General features: G+C 28.9%; 4 protein-coding genes across 7 annotated transcripts; 3 read left to right on the top strand and 1 right to left on the bottom strand.

Annotated features, from left to right (window-relative positions):
• The first annotated feature begins 673 nt into the window (after window positions 1-673).
• On the top strand, window positions 674-3,465 carry Car (vacuolar protein sorting-associated protein 33A). The gene is made up of 8 exons (XM_076766051.1): window positions 674-950; window positions 1,148-1,344; window positions 1,430-1,914; window positions 1,998-2,118; window positions 2,177-2,337; window positions 2,429-2,974; window positions 3,043-3,165; window positions 3,248-3,465. Exons 1-8 carry the CDS (start codon window positions 846-848, stop codon window positions 3,334-3,336), a joined length of 1,827 nt encoding a protein of 608 aa, XP_076622166.1. The 5' UTR covers window positions 674-845; the 3' UTR covers window positions 3,337-3,465.
• Window positions 3,466-5,170: 1,705 nt separating this feature from the next.
• Tao (Serine/threonine-protein kinase Tao) lies at window positions 5,171-11,403 on the top strand. Of its 4 annotated transcripts, none has more exons than XM_076766449.1 (12): window positions 5,171-5,477; window positions 6,422-6,865; window positions 6,976-7,324; window positions 7,433-7,608; window positions 7,741-7,903; window positions 8,010-8,359; window positions 8,739-8,984; window positions 9,093-9,320; window positions 9,435-9,674; window positions 9,763-10,020; window positions 10,264-10,520; window positions 10,771-11,403. In XM_076766449.1, exons 2-12 carry the CDS (start codon window positions 6,560-6,562, stop codon window positions 10,889-10,891), a joined length of 2,694 nt encoding a protein of 897 aa, XP_076622564.1. In that variant the 5' UTR covers window positions 5,171-5,477; window positions 6,422-6,559; the 3' UTR covers window positions 10,892-11,403. The 4 variants fall into 4 exon arrangements, with proteins under 4 accessions (XP_076622564.1, XP_076622565.1, XP_076622566.1 ...); XM_076766450.1 differs by lacking the exon at window positions 5,171-5,477 and adding an exon at window positions 5,527-5,801; XM_076766451.1 differs by lacking the exon at window positions 5,171-5,477 and adding an exon at window positions 5,879-6,131.
• Window positions 11,404-18,752: 7,349 nt separating this feature from the next.
• Nipsnap (protein nipsnap) lies at window positions 18,753-20,607 on the bottom strand. The gene is made up of 5 exons (XM_076766953.1): window positions 20,305-20,607; window positions 20,010-20,192; window positions 19,611-19,779; window positions 19,265-19,532; window positions 18,753-19,102 (listed from the first exon to the last, which is right to left on the bottom strand). The coding sequence occupies exons 1-5, from the start codon at window positions 20,385-20,387 to the stop codon at window positions 18,954-18,956; spliced, it is 852 nt and encodes a 283-aa protein (XP_076623068.1). The 5' UTR covers window positions 20,388-20,607; the 3' UTR covers window positions 18,753-18,953.
• Window positions 20,608-20,640: 33 nt separating this feature from the next.
• Slx1 (structure-specific endonuclease subunit SLX1) lies at window positions 20,641-22,746 on the top strand. The gene is made up of 3 exons (XM_076766959.1): window positions 20,641-21,745; window positions 21,845-21,896; window positions 22,044-22,746. The coding sequence occupies exons 1-3, from the start codon at window positions 21,567-21,569 to the stop codon at window positions 22,584-22,586; spliced, it is 774 nt and encodes a 257-aa protein (XP_076623074.1). The 5' UTR covers window positions 20,641-21,566; the 3' UTR covers window positions 22,587-22,746.
• Window positions 22,747-22,765: the final 19 nt, after the last annotated feature.

Genomic DNA, 22,765 nt, shown 5'->3' with positions numbered 1-22,765 from the left:
ATAAGACAAAATAGAACAATTATTTAAAAAAAAGGACAAAACTAAGTTTTAATGAATTAAATAAATCCAAAAGACAGTTATTTGAAAGAAAAAGGCGAATGGTCACCGTACGTATAGGCCAGCCATGTCTACTCACAATCAATAAATTCCATTGTACAAATTTCGGGTATCTAGTGTCTCTACAAAGTTTGCCATGGCAAAAATATTGTCTTAAATCAGTGTTGGACAAGTAACGTTACAGTAAGAAATTACGAATAGGGATCACTACGTAATAGGGAGACAGTATGTTTCAAGTGCTAAGATAGTTATAATTTGGAGAATGTTTTTAATGCCATATACCTATTCTAGCGATTTACTAAATTATTGTGTTCCAACCAGTGGTTGGAACGGTTCCGAAAACAACTGTTTCAAACTACTTTTCAGCTATTTGCGACCATCTGATATTTTATAAAATATACGTATTTCTTTAGATACTTATAAGTATTAAAATAATTTGGTAGCATTGAAAGTATCGTCCTTCCACGAGAAGAAGGCACAGTGTGTTCACATCCCCACTCCTGTTGCAGTCTGCTAACTCACAGGTATTGGTCGAAAACGATGACGAAGATCGGTGACAGCCAATCAACGGATTGCAGCAAGAGTGGGGATGTAAACATACTGTGCCTTCTTCTGGAGGAACGGTGGAAGGACGATAGTGTCAGTATTCCACGTACAATCAGTACGAATGAAAGATTTGTGGGTTTTTAAATGGATAAACGTCATATAGAAATTATAAAATCAGCTTAATGTACATGAAGTGACAGGAATACTTTTAATACTTGTGTGTAAATGATATCATTAAAAATATGTCATCGACATATTTATCAACTGGCCGTTTAAACGTGGGGATTATACAAGAACAAGCTAGAAAAGAATTACTTTGCTTACTCGAAAAATGTGATGGTACAAAGGTATTACAATGACTTTTTCAATTTTATTTATTAATTTAACATAAATTATTCTTCTTTGGCAAGTGAAAATGGTTACAGATTTTAAATTGCAGTTGTTTTGAAACATAATTTTATATTTTGTAAATATTACATATGAATTATATATATATATATATATATATGTAATGTTAAAAACATTTTTAATAATATTTTAATAGGCAATTATATGGGATGAATCTCTTGCTGGGCCAATTGATCTTGTTGCAAAATACAGTTTGCTCGAGGAACATGATGTGGTTAAACTATATTCATTACGTAGTGGAAGTTTAAATATACCATCAAATGTTATGAATATAATATTTATTACTAGAGCTCAATTAGATCTCATGGATTTAATTGCTGAAAATGTTCACAAGTATGGATAAAGTAAAAGAGTACTTTTAATAATGAATTTCTTTGCAATAGTATATAAAAATCTTATATATTATATTAATTTACAGTGAGAATGAAAAAAGACCACGCAAAGAATTTCATTTATTTTTTGTACCTCGAAAAAGTCTTGTTTGTCTAAAGGAACTCCAAAATCGAGGAGTTTTTGGTAGTTTTACGTTAATAGAAGAATTTAAATGTGACTTATTTCCTTTTGATAATGATCTTCTTTCTATGGAACTTAGTGGATCATTTAAGGAATTTCATTTAGAAAATGATCCAACCAGCTTGTATCAAGTTGCACAAGCCATTCATGGTTTGCAAAAGTTATATGGGAAAATCCCAAAAGTTACAGGGAGAGGATGTGCTGCTAATAAAGTTTGGGAGTTATTAAAAAGATTAAGCAGAGAAGAAGAAGAAATTAAAGCAACGTCTACACAATCAACTACTATAGAATATTTATTATTATTGGATCGGTCTATAGATTTACTTTCACCTCTAGTTACACAGTTAACATATGAAGGACTAATAGATGAAATTTTTGGGATTGAATGCAGTGAAGTATTTCTAATTTCATAATTGATAGCAATTTCACTGCTATTATATTAAAATAGGTGATTTTATTTGTTATAATTTCAGATGCTGTTAAGTTGCCAGCAAAAAGATTTTGTGATTCAGAAGATTCTCCAACAACAATATCTCTTCATGAAAAAGAAAAAATCATACTTAATTCTGGAGAAGAATTGTTTGCAGAAATTAGGTGAATATTTGTATAGTTTAATATGTCTTCATATTTTATAAATTTGTATAATTTTCAGGGACAAAAATTTTAATGGTGTAGGTCCTGTTCTTAGTAAAAAAGCTAAAGTTATTTCATCACAGTTCGATGAAAAACATAGAGATAAAAGCGTACAAGAAATCAAACAATTTGTAGCACGCTTACCGCATATGTTGGCCACCAAGCAGTCATTAGCAAAACGTAAATTCTTTTGATTCTATTTAATAATATTAAATGTGTCTCTAATTATACATTTAATTTATTGATAATGTATTCTATAATTTATTTTCAGATACAACAATAGCAGAAATGATAAAAGAAGTAACAGATTCAAGTAATTTCCTAGAATCGTTGCAAGTTGAACAAGAATTATTGAATTGCATTGATACAGACAAGCCAAATGCTTATATAGAAGATATGATAGCACAACAACAACCACTTATTAAAGTTTTACGGCTTCTTTGTATACAGTCCTTAACAAATTCTGGACTCAAACCAAAATTACTAGACTATTATAAAAGAGAAATAATTCAAACGTATGGGTATCAACATTTACCAACAATATTAAATTTAGAAAAAGCTGGATTATTAAAGCAACAACAATCTGCTCGTCAGTATGCAGTTTTACGGAAAGCATTACGGCTAACGGTCGAAGACGAAAGTGAAATTGCACCAAAAGATATTAGTTACGTTCATTCTATATATGCACCACTAACTGTTCGATTAGCAGAACAACTTGTACAACCAACTGGTTGGCAAGGCTTAAATGATGTAATGGGTTTGCTACCAGGTTCTACTATTGACAGCGTTCCACCTAACATTTTGCCAACTGGAAGAAGTAAAAAATATATAAAAACTATTTTTCGAGTTGTAAGTAGCATAATTAATAAATACACTAATTTTTAGGAAATTCTGTTACTAGTGAAGATTATAATTCTGAACCACCAAAGCTGGTAATGGTTTTCTTCATTGGAGGGTGTACATTTGCAGAAATTTCTGCTCTCAGATTTTTATCTCAACAAGATGATTGTATGTAATATATTACCAAAAGGTTAAAACTAATTTCCAGTTTCCATTTATATTATATTTTATACAAAATTTATTTTTTCAGTAAATGTAGAATTTGTTGTTGGCACTACAAAGCTAATCAATGGAAACACATTTTTAACATCATTAATGGAAAATTTAGAAAGTACATAACTTATTATATGTAAATATATTCATATTAAATATTGTTATTAAAATTTATATTTATATGTTTATAATTGTGTATACATATCTTAAAAAACTGTATGTAAATTTCTACAGTGATAAATGCATTTATACCTATGTATGAACTTTTATCTTTTAGCTTTTTTTGTATTTGTCTTCTTTTATACAATTACAAAATGTATGAACATATAATTTAGACTGATTGTTGCATTACTAATTAAATGCATTATTAATATATTTTGTTTACATATGCTTGTAATTTATTGAAAGTTTATATTAAAGAGTAATTATATAACATATTTTTTGTTTATACCTAATATCTAAGAGTATCTAAATGAATTTTTATTATACTTTAATTTTTATTACACATATGTCATTAACAAGTTGAGTGAATAATAATATTAATTATTCCTTTAATTGCATAAAACAATTGGTTTTAAACTCTAGAAGTATTTACTTTGATCATCCGAAGTAAGTAAGAACTATGTTTCGAATGTTACACTTGAGCCGTATCAAACATTACTAATTGTAAGAATATTCAATAAAAATTAAATAATAACTTTTTATTTGTAATCTTAAGAGTGGTTTTAATCGAAGATTGTATTAATGTAACCTGCTACGGGAACAAGTTAACCATGTTAAATAGGTTAACCACACCTCCATACATTAAATAAACCCGGTCACGCGGGTTAGACTGCAACAATGCATGAGTCCAGTCAGATTTGACATAATTGAATGCATCGACGTCGACACTAGTAACGACGAACTTCCTTAGTATCTAACGAAATGGTGGGGAAAGCCGCATATTTACCGCATGAACCACATATACGTGAGCTCGGCCCTTTGCCCAACTTCGGGAAATCGAGAAAGAAGACGAGTACGAGCCTTTCCTTCTTGCTCTTACAACAGCTGAAATTCGACCTTGCGACAATTGGCATACGATTTCGAGTCTCGACTGCCCCGACACTTTTACTTTTCAATCTATGTATCGTATGTATGAAGAAAGTACCACAATGAAAAAAAATTTTGAGAATTTTTTTACGGAAATACACGTTTTAAGACTATTTCATATTTAACTATCATATTTTAACTATTGAAAGAAAAGAAATTTTTTTTATTATGGTACTTTCTTCATATTTGCGATACATAGATTGAAAAGTACAAGTGCTCACACTCACACTCATCTTCTTTCTCGATTTCCCGAAGTTGGGCGAAGGGCCGAGCTCACGTATGTGGTTCATGCGGTAAATATGTCGGCTTTCCCCACCATTTCGTTAGATACTAAGGAAGTTCGTCGTTACTAGTGTCAACGTCGATACACTCAATTATGCCAAATTTGGCCACACTGGTCACTGCAAGATTGAGAACCGAAATGAGTTTGGATTAGGGTTAATAATAATAATAGAGTTGGGATTCCTAGCTGCGACTGTGTACGTTGCTGTTTTTGGTTGCGCATGCTCGAAAAATGCGGCCCATTTGGCAATACATACGTACTAGGTGTATAGCGTATATCGGTGTACGCGTGAAGACGATTATTGCAATAAATTAGCAAATTTCATATATTATTACTTTACTTTTGAATAATGTAAGTCGTTTTTTAAATTAAAGCTAAACTTTAGCCTCGATAAAGAAGGCAAGATTGCCAATTTAGCCGACATTCAACTTGGTAATTAATAAAATTTGATCAAAATTGTTTCGTCAAATTAAAATGCAACTGGTAAAGATGTAACTCGTAGTTACCGGTGGTGATGTTTATTAGTTTAGAACTTGATCGACACAGAGCGCCACTTGTCATCGACGGAGAACTCGCCTGTCGTAGAGTACACCCAGGCCAGGCGAAAAGGCGTCAAAAAGTTTGCGAATTTTCGTGTGTCTGGGCTGACGGTGGGTGCCGTATTGTTGCGTTGCCGCGGATTGTCGCGTCTCGCGCGTGTGTGCGTACGTGCGTGACACGTACGAGGCGTGTACTTTTCCGGGGTGCGGTGCGTTTGCACGACGAAAAATTGTGATCCTCGGATCTTAATATGCTTGAAGGATCGGCCAAGTTCAGGAAAAAGAGGTGCTGCGCCTGAAGAGAGTGCTCGGAGCTGCGCGCATGCTTCCGTACCTGCTCCCTCGCCATTTTGGAGGTGAATATCATTTTTTTTCGTTGCTGCCGGAGCTCTGGATAAATTTCAGTTGATACACCGGAATCCGAACGCGATGTTGTACGCTCGATCCAAACACGGCAAGCGCTTTCGGCTACGGCGACAATGTTCCTCTGCTGTATTTGCGGGACCAATCTGACGCGATTGCTTCGAGTCAGAGACCCAACCCTCCTTACGCCCGCATTTCTACCTCCTGCGAATTTCACTCGACCGCCTTCTTTGCTTACCAACCCCGATTCTACGATTATTTCTGTTTCTCTCGCGAAAATACTTGTCGTTTAATAGTCTGATAGTAGTACTGATAAGGTTCGTTTCAATGTTCTCTGTGTATGTTCCTTTTAAAAACATACGATATTTATTCGAGTCAGATGAGTTTCTCGACGGATAGAATGGTGTGATTTGTATCCAGGACCGCGTGATAAGTGTCAAGCTCGTTTTAATTATACAAAGAAATATTCTATAGAGGCATGAGTTTAATTTCACTTTAATTTAGTTTTACGTTATACAAATTAGTGGAAAAAATATATGCCAAACATTGTGTATTATCAAGGTATTTTTTAATCAAAAAAATAACTTGTTACTCTTAACTTGTAAAAAAGTGAATCTGGAAAAATATGAGATCAAGATATGCAACATGTATTGTATCGTTTCATTCACTTAATATTTTTTTTTATATATACATTTATTGAAGTGAAATTAACATACTTTTTAACATACTAAATTTTATGCATTGCTAATTATTTCAAATTTGTTTCTGTTAATCAAAAATTTATTATTTGTAATTAAAATTGCTGTACAAATAGTGTCTGCATTTTGTACAATTTTTGTGTAAAGAAAAGTTTAATTAAAATACAATTAATATTATACGAGACATATTCGGTTATTAATAATTAATATTAACATTTGTAACTTATATCTTTTCACAGATAGAATGTTAAATTTTGGAATGGACTGACAAAGGATTAAGTAAAATTATAAAATTTAGGGTAGAAGATTGAAAGGCAAGAAGACGTCTAACGGTGTCTGAAATAGGCCTCGGCCATTTAGTTATTAACACCTTTACTATGCCAGCTGTTCCAAGGCCTGGTAGCCTTAAGGACCCAGAGATTGCTGAATTATTTGAAAAACATGATCCGGAGAAAATATTTGAGGACTTGCGCGAAATCGGGCATGGCAGTTTTGGGGCTGTTTACTATGCACGATGTTTGGTTACCAAAGAAATTGTTGCTATCAAGAAAATGTCATATTTGGGAAAACAAACTGTTGAAAAGTGGCAAGATATCTTGAAGGAAATTCGATTTCTTAGGCAACTAAATCACCCCAATACAATAGAGTATAAGGGTTGTTATCTCAGGGACCACACTGCTTGGGTATTTACATTTCAAAATTATTAAATATCAAACTATGCGCATAGTATTATTGCATTATTTAATATTAATTCTATTATTAGTATGTATATAATCTTATTGACTTATCACAGTTGGTAATGGAATATTGCCTTGGATCTGCATCTGATATTATCGAAGTTCATAAAAGACCCTTAAAAGAAGATGAGATAGCTGCAATTTGTGAAGGTGTGTTACGTGGTTTGCATTATCTACATTCTCTTGGAAGAATTCATCGAGATGTGAAGGCAGGAAATATTTTACTTACCGAAAATGGAACAGTAAAATTGGCAGATTTTGGGTCAGCCAGTATAAAGTGTCCAGCAAATAGCTTTGTAGGAACTCCTTACTGGATGGCACCAGAAGTGATATTAGCTATGGATGAAGGCCAGTATGATGGAAAAGTAGATGTATGGTCTTTGGGGATAACATGTATTGAATTAGGTACCATGATTTTCTACCCTTTTGTTTAATATCTATAAATGAATGAAAAAAGTATATTAAATATTAATTTTATAGAGGTGTAATGAATTATAACTACTGCAATTTCAGCTGAGCGGAAACCACCGTATTTTAACATGAATGCTATGAGTGCTTTGTATCATATTGCTCAGAATGATACACCAACTTTGAATTCTCCAGATTGGTCAGATGTTTTTCGTCACTTTGTTGAAGTGTGTCTTACTAAAAGTCCAACTGAAAGGCCAGCCTCTGGTAGACTATTATCAGTGAGTCTTTTATACAGATTTCTATTTCATTTGCGATATATAACTTTATTGTTGCTTTTATGTTTGATTTTCATATAAAAATATATACTGTTGTCTAGTTAGTTGTCGTCTTATAGGCTTTCAATTTTACAGCACCAATTTGTCACCAGAACACGTTCTCCTCAAGTTCTAATAGATTTAATTCAGAGAACCAAAGCTGCTGTGAGAGAGTTGGATAATTTGAATTATCGGAAAATGAAAAAGATCTTAATGATCGATGCTTGCGAGACTGAAAGTACAGTTGGTGATGCTGATGGTATGTTATATATTAAACTTCAGAAAACTTAGTTTTGTACTTGAAATTACAATATTTGTTTATAATTATGTATTTGTTGATTGATATTCTTATTTATATTTTACAGATACTCCTGATGAACAAACAGGTGGTGACAGTAGTAAGAGTAATTCAATTACCTCTGAGCATTCAATCCACTCGATGGGTGTTTCTGCAAGTTCTCAAAGTTCATCCACCAATAGCCTGCCACGGCCGAATGCTGATGCAAATGATTATTCTACTGGATCTGTACGAAATCGGCATAAAATATCAGCAGGTGGTGTTACTGCCAATCTTCTTGAACATGGTGCCAATAACTTTGCAACAATTAGGACGACATCAATTGTGACTAAACAACAAAAAGAACATATGCAAGAAGAAATGCACGAACAAATGAGTGGATATAAAAGAATGAGACGGGAACACCAAGGTGCTTTGGTGAGTCTCTAATTATTACTATTTTCTGTTTTCTATTGATGTATTAAAAAATTGTGCAGGCAGGATGAGAAAATGATATGATGAAATGAAATGAGGATGAATAAACTGATTACATTTGTAACAATATGATTACATATAATCGCACTGTAATCACGTGGTAATTACACAATAATTAAACAGTTATTACACGCCTTAAAGATTCATGCTTATGTTTATACCGTAATTAGACAGTAATTATTGCTGGATTATATTGTGATTACAGTTTGATTATATGTAATCTTATCATGACAAATGTAATTGGATTACATTTTGCTCAATTCTGTTGTACAATCTCAATAATAATTAATTACATAATTTATATTATAAATTATTTAAACAGGTAAAATTGGAAGAACGTTGTAAAATGGAAATGGAATCCCATAAACAATTACTAGACAAAGAATATGAAACTCTTTTACAACAATTTAGTAAAGAATTGGAGAAACTTCAATTAAGGCATTTGCAAGAATTAGAACGTAAACTTAAACAAAACCAAAATGCAGAGAAGAAGCTTCACAAAGAAATTACAAGTAGACAAGAGGCTGATCGAAAAGGATTAGAAGCACGGCACAAGAGAGACTACAAAGTAAGTATACTAAGCTGATAATAGCTTGTTACCTAAGTAAATTAAAAATATTTATTTAAAAATTTTCGTAATAATTTTTAATAATTGAAGATGTTTTATTTTGTCCAGGCTTATAAAGAGAGATGGAAAAAAGAATTATCTCAAGATGAAGTTACACCAAAACGACAACGAGATGCTACGCTTCAAAGTCAGAAAGATAATTTACGACAGATGGAAGCTCAAGAAGAACAACGGCTTGCAAGAGGGCAAAGAGAATATCTTGATCTTGAAATTCGTAAATTCCGGAGAAAAAAGTTGCTCATCTTCCATAGTTTGGAACAAGAATTGCTACGGGAAGTTAGTATATTATTACTTTTATTTTTTAATGTTGTAATTTTACAGATATTTAAAGAATTATTTACTTATGTTCAAGAAAGGTATATTGTTCTTATAATGTACTTCTACATATAGGAATTAAATAAGAGGCAACAGCAATTGGAACAAGCACATAATATGTTGTTACGTCATCATGAAAAAACGCAAGAATTAGAGTATAGACAACAAAGGGCTGTTCATGCCCTTCGAGAAGATCAAGTTCATCGGCAACATGCGACTGAACTTTCTAATCAACAAGATTATATGCAAAGGGCAGAGCGTGATTTACGTAAGAAACACGCATTAGAACTCAAACAACAACCGAAAAGTCTCAAAGTAAGTTACATATTCAAATTCCATAAAATAATATTCTCAGTTTAAACATGAAAATGAAATAGTATATTATGTATATTTATTATTTCAGCAAAAGGAAATGCAAATTCGGAAACAATTTAGGGAGACATGTAAAATACAAACATTGCAATATAAAGCATTCAAAGGTCAAACATTACAAACAACAGCGAAAGAAGAGCAAAAGGCGGTTATTAAAAAATTAAAAGAGGAACAAAGAAGAAAGCTAGCTTTGTTGGGTGATCAGTATGAACAAAGTATTGCAGAAATGCTTCAAAAACAAAGTATACGTTTAGATGAATCGCAAGAAGTTGAATGCCATAATCTTAAGGTAAAATAGTGCAAAATTTTATAAAGAGATCATAAGATGCTAAACATTTTTTATTTAAATGTTTTGGAATTAGCAGTAACATCCACGAATATCATTTTAAAAATGTTTTTCCACGCGGATATATACAAATAATTCGTTCCAATAAGTTTATAATGTGATTTTAAAATTTAGTTAGAATCTAGAGTGAACAGATAAATGTACTAAAAGAATCATAGTACATATTATTTTTTTGTATATTTATAGGAAAGATTAAATTATGAGTTAGAAATTCTAATGGCATATCAGTCTAAAAACAAAATGCAAGCTGAAGCGCAAAGAAATCGAGAACGCCGCGAATTAGAAGATCGAGTATCAGTCAGGCGAGCTTTGCTTGAACAAAAAATGGAACTTGAAACTCAGGAATTTTTACGTGAACGTAGTGAACGGATACGTCTACTACATGAAAGACAGGAACGCGAATTACAACAATTTGACGAGGAAAGTGCAAGAATAGGATTCAGGTATGTAATTTGTGATCTGTACTTTTTGCATGAATGTATTTTTGAAAACATTAGAGGGTGGAGAAAACTTGTTCGATTATATTCCCTTTTTAATTATATTTCTTTAATCATTTAAAACTACAGTTATGCTAAGCTGGCCATTAGAATTTTTTGGTGCATTAAAGATATGAAGATAAATTTAAGAATTGAAGAAAATGCCATTTTGCCATATATATATAATATATATATATATTTTTTCAAATTATTGCAGTGCTCTGGCGATAGCTGAGGCATCAAAAGAATCTTATCCAGACGATGAAAGCCTTAGTGGCTCAATGTTAAGTCTGGCTCACAGTAATAGTTCTACATCCTTCCCCCCTAATAGTCTTTAATTTTAATCATATTAATAGAATATGTATGTATGTACGTTTGCCTGTAGTGAGTGCATAATGAGTCTACCGACGTTTAATTCAATGACTTACATACATAGCAGAAGTTGGCTCGTTACGTGCATCGACTCAAACCTAAGAGGTTTGTTAGGGTTGGGAATGTGTATTGGACTGAAATTAATGTAACAGCATATTTTTTAATTATCAAAATATGTCAACGTGATCTATCTGGAAAGAGAGCTTCATATTGAAGAAGAACTTAGATGCTTTTTGCAACGTTGTAATATTTATTAACCATATCCAAATATCTTGTGAAGTAAATAGAAGTAAAAAAGATAAACCGTTTAAGTATCAGTCTTATCTACTATACTGAAAAATGAATCTTAACGTTCTTGGGTTTAAAATAAGCCAATTATTATAGCATACGGAAAATTTTATATGCGACTACAGAAAATGTTTAAAGACATTTATTTATCAATATCTTGCAATTATAATAAAAAAAAAAAACAATATAATCATAATGCTCGAATTATTATATGTTTGATTTTGACTAATTGAAGATTTGAAATAAGAACAACACGGAACAATATTTTCGGTAAGATTCTAACTTATCGAAGATCTAGTATTAAATGATCTTATCGATAATGACATGTGTTGACCTTTGAAATCTTATTTCAAGCTTTCGATAATACTTAGTCTGATTTAACAAAAACTCAGTGAATCGATCTATTTATTTAACTGCATTCTTAATGCAATTATTCAATTTACAAAATGACAAACTAATGAAAAATTTATTTACAGTATCCTATGTTGTAATTATGATATTACATTCATGTTAGTGGATATTCGTTATTTCAATGAAAGATTAAATTCTAAAATTGAAAGACACTTTTTTACTATTTTATACAATTTGTTTTACATTATTAAGAAGGTATGTCAATATCAAAAATTAAATTGATAATAAAATTATTGTTGAATTACCAAAATATGACAGTGTCCACTTCAAATTCCTTTCAACATTGTTCTTCTTGGTTTTAATTTGACAACATTGGATATGAAGCCGCGATACAATCCTCTGTGAATCATATATATAATTATCTTAATTTTTGTATTCATGTAATATTTTTGAATTGAAAAATTGATATATACTTTTTAAATAGCAATATTATAGTACGCGTGAAATAAAAACGAAGTACTTTATACAGTATACAACACATAAAATAGGTAACTCAAGTAATTTTTGCATTTTTTGAGATGAAAGATAATGTTACAATTAAAAACTATTTAACATCATGTTTGAATATCTTGTGGTGGTTGGTTTTCTTTTCAAGTAAAAATATGGAATTTTTAAGATTATAACGATTTCTTTAAATATAATTGTATATTTTTATATTTATACTTTATTAGGATGTATAAAGTTGCTTGCAATCAATTATGACCTTGATTGATTGATGTTTCATGTATAGTTGTACATGCTCTGATCAAATTCATTTGTGTTCACTATATAAGAAATATTAACCAATTAATGCGTTTGTTACATATTTTGGAATTTGGAATGCCTTATAACACATATTGTAGAATTTATTTTAACATTCCTCAGCTTATTCCTTATTTACAAAACTCAATGTGAGTTTGAATCATGTTTCTTATTTTCACTTAAAAAGAATTACAACTACAAGACATTAAAAGACGATATTAAATAACTTTTATTGGAAACTTCAAAAATGTGAAAAGTATCTTAGATAGCCTTTCTTAAGTGTCTCGTCCTGTATATGTGCATATATAAATTAAGTATTCAGATTTGTAATATTTTATATGAATGGAATATGAGATAAACATTAACTCGTTTTCATTACAGTACAATTTAAAAATTTCTTGCATTAAAATTATAATAAAAATGTAAAACACGTATAGAAGATATGTTTTGGTTATATTTGTTTCTTACTTTCTGATAGATTGATCTTCAAAAATACAATTTTAGATATTTATGTTTAATAAAAATAGTATCATTTTATTAATACTTACTATACTTAGCACGCATCTCAGCTCAAATTATTCATTTGTTCAAAGATAAAAGTGATGGATAAAATAAATGTCATTGTTATTTATGTAATGTGATTTTAAATTATAGATTACAAATTGTTTAAAGAAAAGTATTTTATTGCTGCATTCAACGACTCATTTGATTTTGCATGTCAGAAATCAGAAAATTTATACACAATTACCTTTACTTGCCAAAATGAATCTGCAAATGTTATTCTAGTCTGTATGTTGCTTTCAGTATACCATAAATCTTTTTATGTTATTAATTTTTCAGGTATCAATACGGTACTTCTAACTTCACTGTTTGTTAAAAAAATTATGATATAGCATTATTATTATTCTGCTGGTATTATCAACATTTCAGTTGTGTTATATTCTGTTGTGATTGTCTGAAGTTTCCATCCAGTACACATCCCAATGTTGTACTCTTATAATGTAGTATCTAATTTGTTTCTTCATCCTTTTCAATTAATACATTTCCATGTACTTTTTCGTTTTATATGTCTTCATCTTCATTATGAAGTATTGAATTAAAAGTCAGATGATTGTGACTGCTCTTCTTATTGATATTTAGCCTTTTGTAATGATGTTAATGATATCTTCCTTAAAATATGATAAACGAAAATAACTATATTATTTCAAAATATAATTGTTCATGTTAAATTCAAAATGTTTTCGTTGACAATTACATATTTTCTTAGAAAGTTTCTACTATGTAACATATAGTATATAGTTATCTACTCAATGTTTTAATGCAATAAAAATTTATATCTTTACATAAATATAACAATTTGTATAATACATAATAAGTTAAGTTTAATATATCTTAGAATATTTCTTCCACATGGAAATAACAAAATAATTATGTAATATAGTAAACATAGTAAAAAGCTTTAATTTGAAAATAGTAAAAACTTATCTTGAATTATTTGTCTTTTTAAAAACTACTTTGCAGAATTTGAAAATTTAGATACATGTCAGGTAATATTTCTGTAATGTGTCTTAACATTATTTACATAATGTAGCCGACATTCCAATTTTTCTTGTACAATAACATTATTTATTGATGGTGATTTAATACAAAAAAATCAAAATTCACAATAAATAGATTAAATTAAGAGAACCATTAAAAATGCGTTCAATTACAGTAATTAAAATGATCAAAGTTGAGGTAAAAAAAATATTTTTATAATTATGTGTTCAAAACTATTTAAACGAAGATAGTCACAATCAACTGAAATATTTCTTTTGTAATAATACAATATGTAAATATATACACATATTATACATCAGAAAAGAATGTAGCGAGTAACTACAATGAAGCCTGTAGAATTACATGCGTGTACTACATTTAAATTCTTCCTTAGACAGTACTTTTAGAAAGATGTATGAATTTAATAGACACATTTAGCAAACTACTCTAATTGATACTCAACAATGCAGACTAATAGAAGCGTTCGTGCTACATTCTAAATTGTAATATAATTAAGCCATAACTTTTTAATCCTAGTCTGCTTGCAATCCATACATCATTTTATAAAATAATCATAAATTGACAAAGAATTATAACATTATGGATAATATTTTACAGCCAAATGATTTTGTAAAAAATATAATTCTAAATTTCTATTTGCATATACAGTTGCTATTAATATTTATATAGGGTATCTTCATTTAGCAATTTTTATTTGAAAAAATTTAATTATATAGATAATTTTAAATAAATAACTATAGCGTACGTAGACTAATATGATTGATATATCATTAAGAATATGCCCAAGAATAATGCATTAAAAAAAATTTTTAAGTACAAGGCACCTTCACATATGGGTCTGCAAAGTTAGTGTATAAGATTTTTAAAGAAAATCGAATTCTTAGTTCACATATTATTGAGACTAAGGTTCATATATTTTAGACTGTGTCCATGAATTATAATGATATATAAAACAAGAAAAAAATTTGGTAAGAAAAATTACATTTAAAAGTAGCAATTCTAAAAATATTTTCCACATCACAAACTAATGTCACAAGAAAAAGTTTTGTATTGCTGTTGCCAAGTTTTTTAGCTTTTAGAAGTTGTAAATGTTATTGTCTTTCAACCTGGAAAGTGCATTAAATTTGTTCATAATGTATAAGATTTTACAGTATCTTCATTGGCCTAGTATATATTATAAAACATTTTCTACAGCCAATATTTTAATAATATAAATCTAAAAATTTATGGATTGCATACAAAGACTAATGTATAATATTTTAAAACAGTATGTAACATAAAATACAAGTTTTCATACTAGACTGCAAAATTGTAAATAAATGCCAGTTTTTCCAATTTTTTTTAAATATAAAGAATCAATAATATTATACTCTAAGAAACATGTACATTGTAGTATATGACAAGTAATTGATAAAAGAAAATCCTTTTTTTTATAAAGAACAAATAAATAAATTATATTCCAAAACTTTATATGAAACAAACAGGTATACCAAATGAGTAATGTCAGGTATACTATATTATAAATAAATTTCATCAATTATTATCCAATACAGTGTCTAAAAGTTGTAACAAATACATAGTATATGTAATGATTTCATTAATTCTCTTTAAATTGTTATTTAAAATTCAGCACAATTTTAGTTGTGAAATTTTGTATTTATTTTATAAATGTAGCACGAGTTCTCTATAAGTCTAATTGTAGGTATCTATGAAAACAAAAAAAAATAAGAAAAACGCAACTGTTGACCATAACTGTGTGACTTTTATCACAAATTACTGAACATTAATTTAGAATATTACTTTTTCACTGTTGCTAGCATTTTGTAAATATTCATTCTCTATGTGTAAAATTTTGAAATTAAATTTTAATTATAATGACTAGAATTTAGTATGATAGAATTTATTGAATTCTCCAAAGCTATGGCTCCTAACTTGGTAATTTGAATTTGAAACGTGATATATGAGCTAGCCAATTAACTATAGGCATGGCATATCAGTTATCAACTACTAATTAATACCTTATAAATATTTGACCAGCTTATTTTTCACTTATTTCCATCTATGTGTGATTTCAGCGTTTTTATAGCAATTTTCTTTATTGCATATTTATATCTATTAAATTAAAACATGTAACGTTTTACATCAGTAATTTAAAAATGAAAAAGATATAAAAACATTATTCTTTCTTATATTCTCAGACAGTAATGAAAATATTGTCCTTGCTGCATAACAAATGTATTGATGAATATACTAATATATACTGTAGATATAACTTTTTTGTTTAACTAGATACATGAATAATTTTTGTTTGAAGCAGTATTATTTTGTAATAACAAAAATCTATAGTGTAATAGTACATAATATGATCATTGTTCAAAGAATAACACTGATCAAATTATAAAAAGTAGAAAAACACTTCAGAACACACATAGACGGAGATTTATGAGAGATTTTGTGGCAATACTTGCACACGTTTTATGTGAATAGAAAAGTAAAACTGTATGCAAAGTTGATAATGTAACTGTAAAAGTTTTTTATATAATTATGAATATTAATGGAACAATGGAAGGATGTTTGTCTGCCTTCCATTTAATAATGAACTAAACTTCTTCTAGTATTATATTAAGTCAAGTTGTTTTATCTTACCTTTAATGAACATGTATGTATGTCTATAATGTATTTGCAGTATCATTTGATATACTATATGAATGCCAATTTTTAATAGAGTTTTAATCCGCAAGAGTTTTGCAAATGAAATTATACTGTCATATATAATTCCTGATAACTTAATGTTATCATTAATATAGTTAAGCTTTTTAAATTGATATTATATCGTTTGTATTTCATTTAGTACAGAACATTGCGCATGAACATAAAATAAGGCTAATAAATTAAAAAGATAATTGATTATTAATTTTAATAGTTTTTGTTTGAAGTTAAAAAATTAAATGTTTTAATAAAACCATTCTATGTCAAATGATTATGTTACAAAATTTTTCATAAGATTTTAAGATTATTTTAAAGAATAAAAAAATATATTCCAAATTGTTTGAGAAATTATTGAGATTTATTAGTGTTACAATGTAAACATAAGTTTAAATATATTTGTAAAAAATCGTAATATAGAAATTGTAAATATTGTGGTGAAACTAAAATTGAATTGTCATTCTCAATAATTTACTTAAGAGTCTAAATTTATGGAGTTTTTCTTATTATACAGTATACTTCTATGTATAATACTTTTAACAGTTTAGTTCACCTTGATATCTGCAATACATTAAAAGTTACGAATTTTTTAACAAAATGTTGTTTAACAATTTGAACCATCATAATTGTAAAGAAACTTAAATAAATTTGTCAAATAATTTAAAATATACACTCTTACCTAAAGCAGTATCATTTATAAATTATATTACAATCAACAATTATGTATATCATCATAGTCACTTGGCATAGAGTGACTAAGTGTCAAAACTTTTGTATTCGCACAGAATTCTATTCTGTCATATTTTATTTTTTTTTTTACGAAGTAAAAATGTTTGTCTACATCTTGTACATATACTTGTATACTGTAAATAATCGTAAAAAGATTTCGTCGATATTTATTTCTCTGTTCTAAAGATGCTTTCTATTTTCAATACTATCAAGCATATGCATTTTCTAATACTGCGTCATTCTTGACACGTTTATAGGGGAAATTTACTATAATTCAAATTTAACTTCATTTTCTACTTTTTCTATTTTCGAAATACATCAGCATTTTGAAGTCAGTGCTACATGAATCACAATTATTGTTAAGTGTATCAAAGGAATGAAATTTTGATTGTATGATATAAAACGTCGTACAATGTACATTACATATATGTACATTAATGCAATAACTTTTAATAAAATGAGCGTTGTAGATCATATAATAATCGTCCGTTACTCACTGACTCCATGTGTATGTATGCGGATGAAAAAATTATGTATTTCATTATCAGTAAGATAACTCTAGCTTCCAAACTTGATAGTGTTTAATAGGAATAAAAATTAATTTTACAATAATATTGTAAAAATTTAAGTAATGCTGAAGTGTTTTTAGATTAAATTGAGCATTAAATGCATCAATGAATGATTAGAAAGTTGAAGTAAATAATATGCTCACATAAAACACTTTTCTGTAATATGAAATAGTAATCTATAATAATAGAATTCTTTATGATAATTACGATTATTATTATTTTATTATATGAATATATTTATAAAATTTAACTAATAAATATTAGTATCTTTATAAAAAAAATTGATTTCGAAATGGAACATAAAATGCAAATAACAAGTTATAATTAGTTTTTATTATTATTATTATAATTACCTTCATTTTTTAACCTGACTAATGTACATTCTTTAACTAATGACTGAAGAAGAGAAAATGTAATATACTTTTTGCAAGTTAAATTAAGGCTTGAAGTAACAGCTCAGATTAATTGAATTTTAATATATTGATTAGATAATAAAAGAAGGATGTTTAATTATATGCACTTCCTAACCCTTCCATTTCTTAAAGCAATTTCTTTGTTATTATAAAATATTTTCTTTTAAAATTTTTACCAAAATGTAATTATTCAGCTTTTGTAAACATTGTCTTAAATAAAAATAAATTATTAATACCAAATTATAGATAATAAAATTAACATCATTATACAAACGTAATTATGAATGGTAGAATTTAATCAAGCAAGACACGAATATCTGTAAATAAAACAGTCAAGTATAGAAATTTATCCACATATAAATATTGTGCTTTAATTGATAATGATATGTTATATTAAAAACTCACTATAGTAACAAAGAAATTTAAATTTTATTAAAATACATTTTAATAGCTGTAATACAATAAAATGCTACAACCCTTTTCATATTGAGCGCTTACTTTACATGATTATAAATGTAATGGGTATTATAACAAATATTTTTACAATGTTTTCATCATATAGACATAAGAAATAAGTTGTAATATACAAATGCATTTATTGGAGCAAAATTTTATTTTGTTGGTGAAAAGCTAGTAGGTCTTAAAATACGGGAATGCGTTTCTCTGATTAATGGTACAGTATATGCAACACATTCATCCCATCCTGGAGATCTCCATGCACTCTCCCGAGTTTCCATTCGTGCTTGGAGATTTTTGTAACCTGAAATTGAAATAGTTTTTACTTTTATGTATTTTCAATTATTTGCAGTCTGAAGCTGGGATATTATTCTTTTGAAACATGAACATTGGTTTAATATAATGCAAAATTAGTTTCAAGATGAAATTATAAGAAAAAGGGATTCAACATTAATTTAATACCTACACCAAATGTGATGAACATTATACAATCGACCAATCTGCGAGAAGAAACCAGCAAATGGTTCATTGTTGTTGCGTCTATAATTAATAGCCTTTGCCCAATTATTGCCCCATTCTATCATTGTGCCAGGTTGTAATCTATAACTACGTATTTCATATATATTTGAACCATCACGTTTTGTAAGGGTAGGCCAGTAACTAAATGCCAATAAATATTGCAAGTAACGAGATCGTAAATATTTGCCACTTTCTTTGAATAACTGTTGATATACCTAAAAATAATATTAATGTGTCATAAGATTTGTATTTTGTACCATTGTATACAAATAAGTTTTTCAACTATATCATACTTTGTCCTTAGACAATTCGATTTGTGTGCGATCAACACTATCATAACCACCAGTATATTGCCAAAGGTGTAACGCTTGATCAATATCACCGGCCAAGACAGTCCATGAACCAACTAGTTCCAATTTTAATTCAGACTTCTTGGAGTTAATAACGTTAACAATCTCTTCACTGTAATATCCCAAAATACAAACATGTACCAATATAATTTTCCTATTATAAAAGAATTCTCTGCACTTGCTAATTTTGCGACATAAATAAAATCTAATATTTTATTAAAATTGTAAAAAATCTTTAAAAAAGAAGTTTTGTACAGGTATTCTAAATATATTTATAATTTAAAGTAACAGCTTGGTACTGAAAGGAACTGTGAGTAAAAAAAAAATCATAAATTCACTCACTAATTGGCCACGTATTTGTCAATGGAGTCAGGTCGGATGTTGTGTGTATGCAAAGCGTAAATAACTCCTTTGTCTGACAGCATCCGCGAGTGAGATTCTTTGGTTGGCTCGATTTTTCGTACGAAAAGCTTGTTTATCCATCCTTCGCTGATATCCTGTTGGATCGATGACCTTGCAAAAGATCTACAACACACACGATGTGGCTATTGCCCTAAAAAGCCGCCGCTTAGACTGGCCGCGTAGTTTATACGCGAAACATATGAAAAAAGGAGCGCTCCTCATGGTGGTCGCCTACCGGCTGATAATCAATGACAGTAGTTTAGTATTGCCGATCACCGTGATCTGTGTGGTTCTGAATCTTCTGAAAACGGCAGCCATTCTTACTGGATCCTTGTGCAGAGATCTCTGTTGGTCTGTGCCCAATCAAGATCAGAGTTCAATTTTGATAACGTTAGAATTAAGTACGCGGCGCTCTCGATTAAGCTCTCGGTGTAATCGCCGATTAATGTTGATTTATTTTTATTCATAATCTCCATTCGCGACTTTTTCTTTCTACACGGAAGAAGAGTTACGACCATGGAAACTATACGAGTACTGGTATGATATATATACTCTTGACAATTAAGCTTGTGAATTTCAGTATCATAGCGCCTGCGTATTGCGATTAATTTTTTTATTTCTTTGCCGTGTTAAATAATGGTGGTTTAAGCTTAATTTTGATTATTGGTCAAAACAGGTGGACAATTTTATATCGATAAATAATATTTATGTGACGCTTACTGTAATTATTTAATATGCCATTGGAATACTATATTTTGAATAATATCAGAACCAAAGAGTATCTAAAAATAAACATGTATCGATTTCGTCATTTAAGTAATTATTATTATATATCATAAATATAGGTAATGCATTCATTTAAGCTTATACATTTATTATACGGATAATAAATTACTAATAAAAATAGGAGTTAAAAAATGGCAACTTAATCATTTTTACTTAGAAAATGTGCCAATTTTTATATTATATTTAATGCATTGAAATTATACATGATTTTATAAAGGTACGCGGGTACTCTCATACTATTACTGTATTTAATTAATTTCTTTAACCATTTAAATCTTATAATAATTTTAATTATGAATTTTATAATTTTGATATTAATTTAATTGATTTGTTTTTCATAAAAAGAGGTGAAAAACGTTCTCTTCGGGTACTCATACAATATTTAATAATCATTTTTTAATAACTATTCTTAATTTTTTTTTCATACATTTCATTGGACATTAAGACGTCGGAAGTGTCGGAACTCGGAACTCAAATTTCGGAACCGCCATTTCAAGTTAGGTTAGGTTAATTTCTATTTGAAATAAATGTTTGGCTACGTGAAATGCTGATCACTTAAATTAATTTTCATAGTTTAATCATATCGCATATTAGTGATGTTAGTTGATATGTACGATTAACTTGATATAATATTTTTTAATAATATATTGAGTGTAATATATCAAACTTGTCTTTTGCGAATGTGTTGTATCATACTTTGTGAACTGTAAAATGGATGATACAGAAGTAATAGAACACTTTTTTGGTGTGTATTTGTTATATTGTACAAATACAAAATACAAAGGAAGAACATATATAGGATACACGGTTGATCCTCGACGTAGGCTTAAGCAACATAATGCTGGAAAAGAACATAACGGAGCTTGGAAAACAAGTAACAAAGGACCGTGGCAAGTATACACTTATTAATTGATCATAAGGTATTATTTTTATTGCTGCATTAACTGCAAATTAATTTTCTAAACTGGACGTAACCTTTTTATTCTTAGGAAAATGGTATTGATAGTTCATGGTTTTCCAAATAATACGTCTGCACTTAGGGTATGTTTTTCTAACTCTAGTTTATTAATTAAAATGTCTATATAGAGTTATATGTAAACATTTAGTTTTGTGCAGAACTTTTTTAAAAATATTTATGAAATTGGTCCTAATATTATATCAAGTAATAGCAATTAATTTTATTTTTAGTTTGAATGGGCATGGCAACATCCTCATGTTAGTCGGCGTCTTAAACATGTACCTAAAAAAAAGTCAAACCAGAAAATGTTTGAATTTTGTCTATTAGTGTTAACAGAAATGTTGAAAGTTGGGCCATGGTGTCGTTTGCCCTTAACAGTACGTTGGTTAGATTATGAATTTTTTAATGAATATTCCAGTCATATTTCAGCTCCAATGCATATGCCTATATGTTATGGAAAAGTGATTTCTCAAAAGGTCAAAAAGACAGATGATGGAATGGAAACCCTAAATGAATCTTCTATGTCTTGTTTTGTATGTAGTCTATCTTTAGAAAAAGAAGAATTAGTTAGTTGTATAAAACCTAGTTGCCCATTAGTAGCTCATTTAATTTGCTTAGCAGACATATTTTGCAAAAATAGCATGATTTTACCAATTGAAGGTACTTGTCCTGTTTGTAATACTAATGTTTTATGGGGAGATTTAATTAGAAAAAAAGTTGGTTGCTATGGAAATCTTAAAGAATGTTCTTCTAGCGATGATGATTATATGTGAATTTAAATTTTTATGTAATTATAAATTTTGCATGTAGCATATTATTTTTCATAAAAAAAACCATAAAGAATTTGTATAAAAAATATCTTTTATGTTTTAAATCTCCACTAGCTTTTGAGAAATCATTGAAGAGTAATTTCACCTCTTAAGTATGTTAACTTAAGTTAGCATTCTTAAAA

This window comes from Colletes latitarsis, chromosome 6 (genome assembly GCF_051014445.1).
Source record: "Colletes latitarsis isolate SP2378_abdomen chromosome 6, iyColLati1, whole genome shotgun sequence".
Taxonomy (NCBI): Eukaryota; Metazoa; Arthropoda; class Insecta; order Hymenoptera; family Colletidae; genus Colletes; species Colletes latitarsis.
The sequence above is the reverse complement of the archived record's forward strand: the minus strand, read 5'-3'. Positions and strand labels throughout refer to the sequence as shown.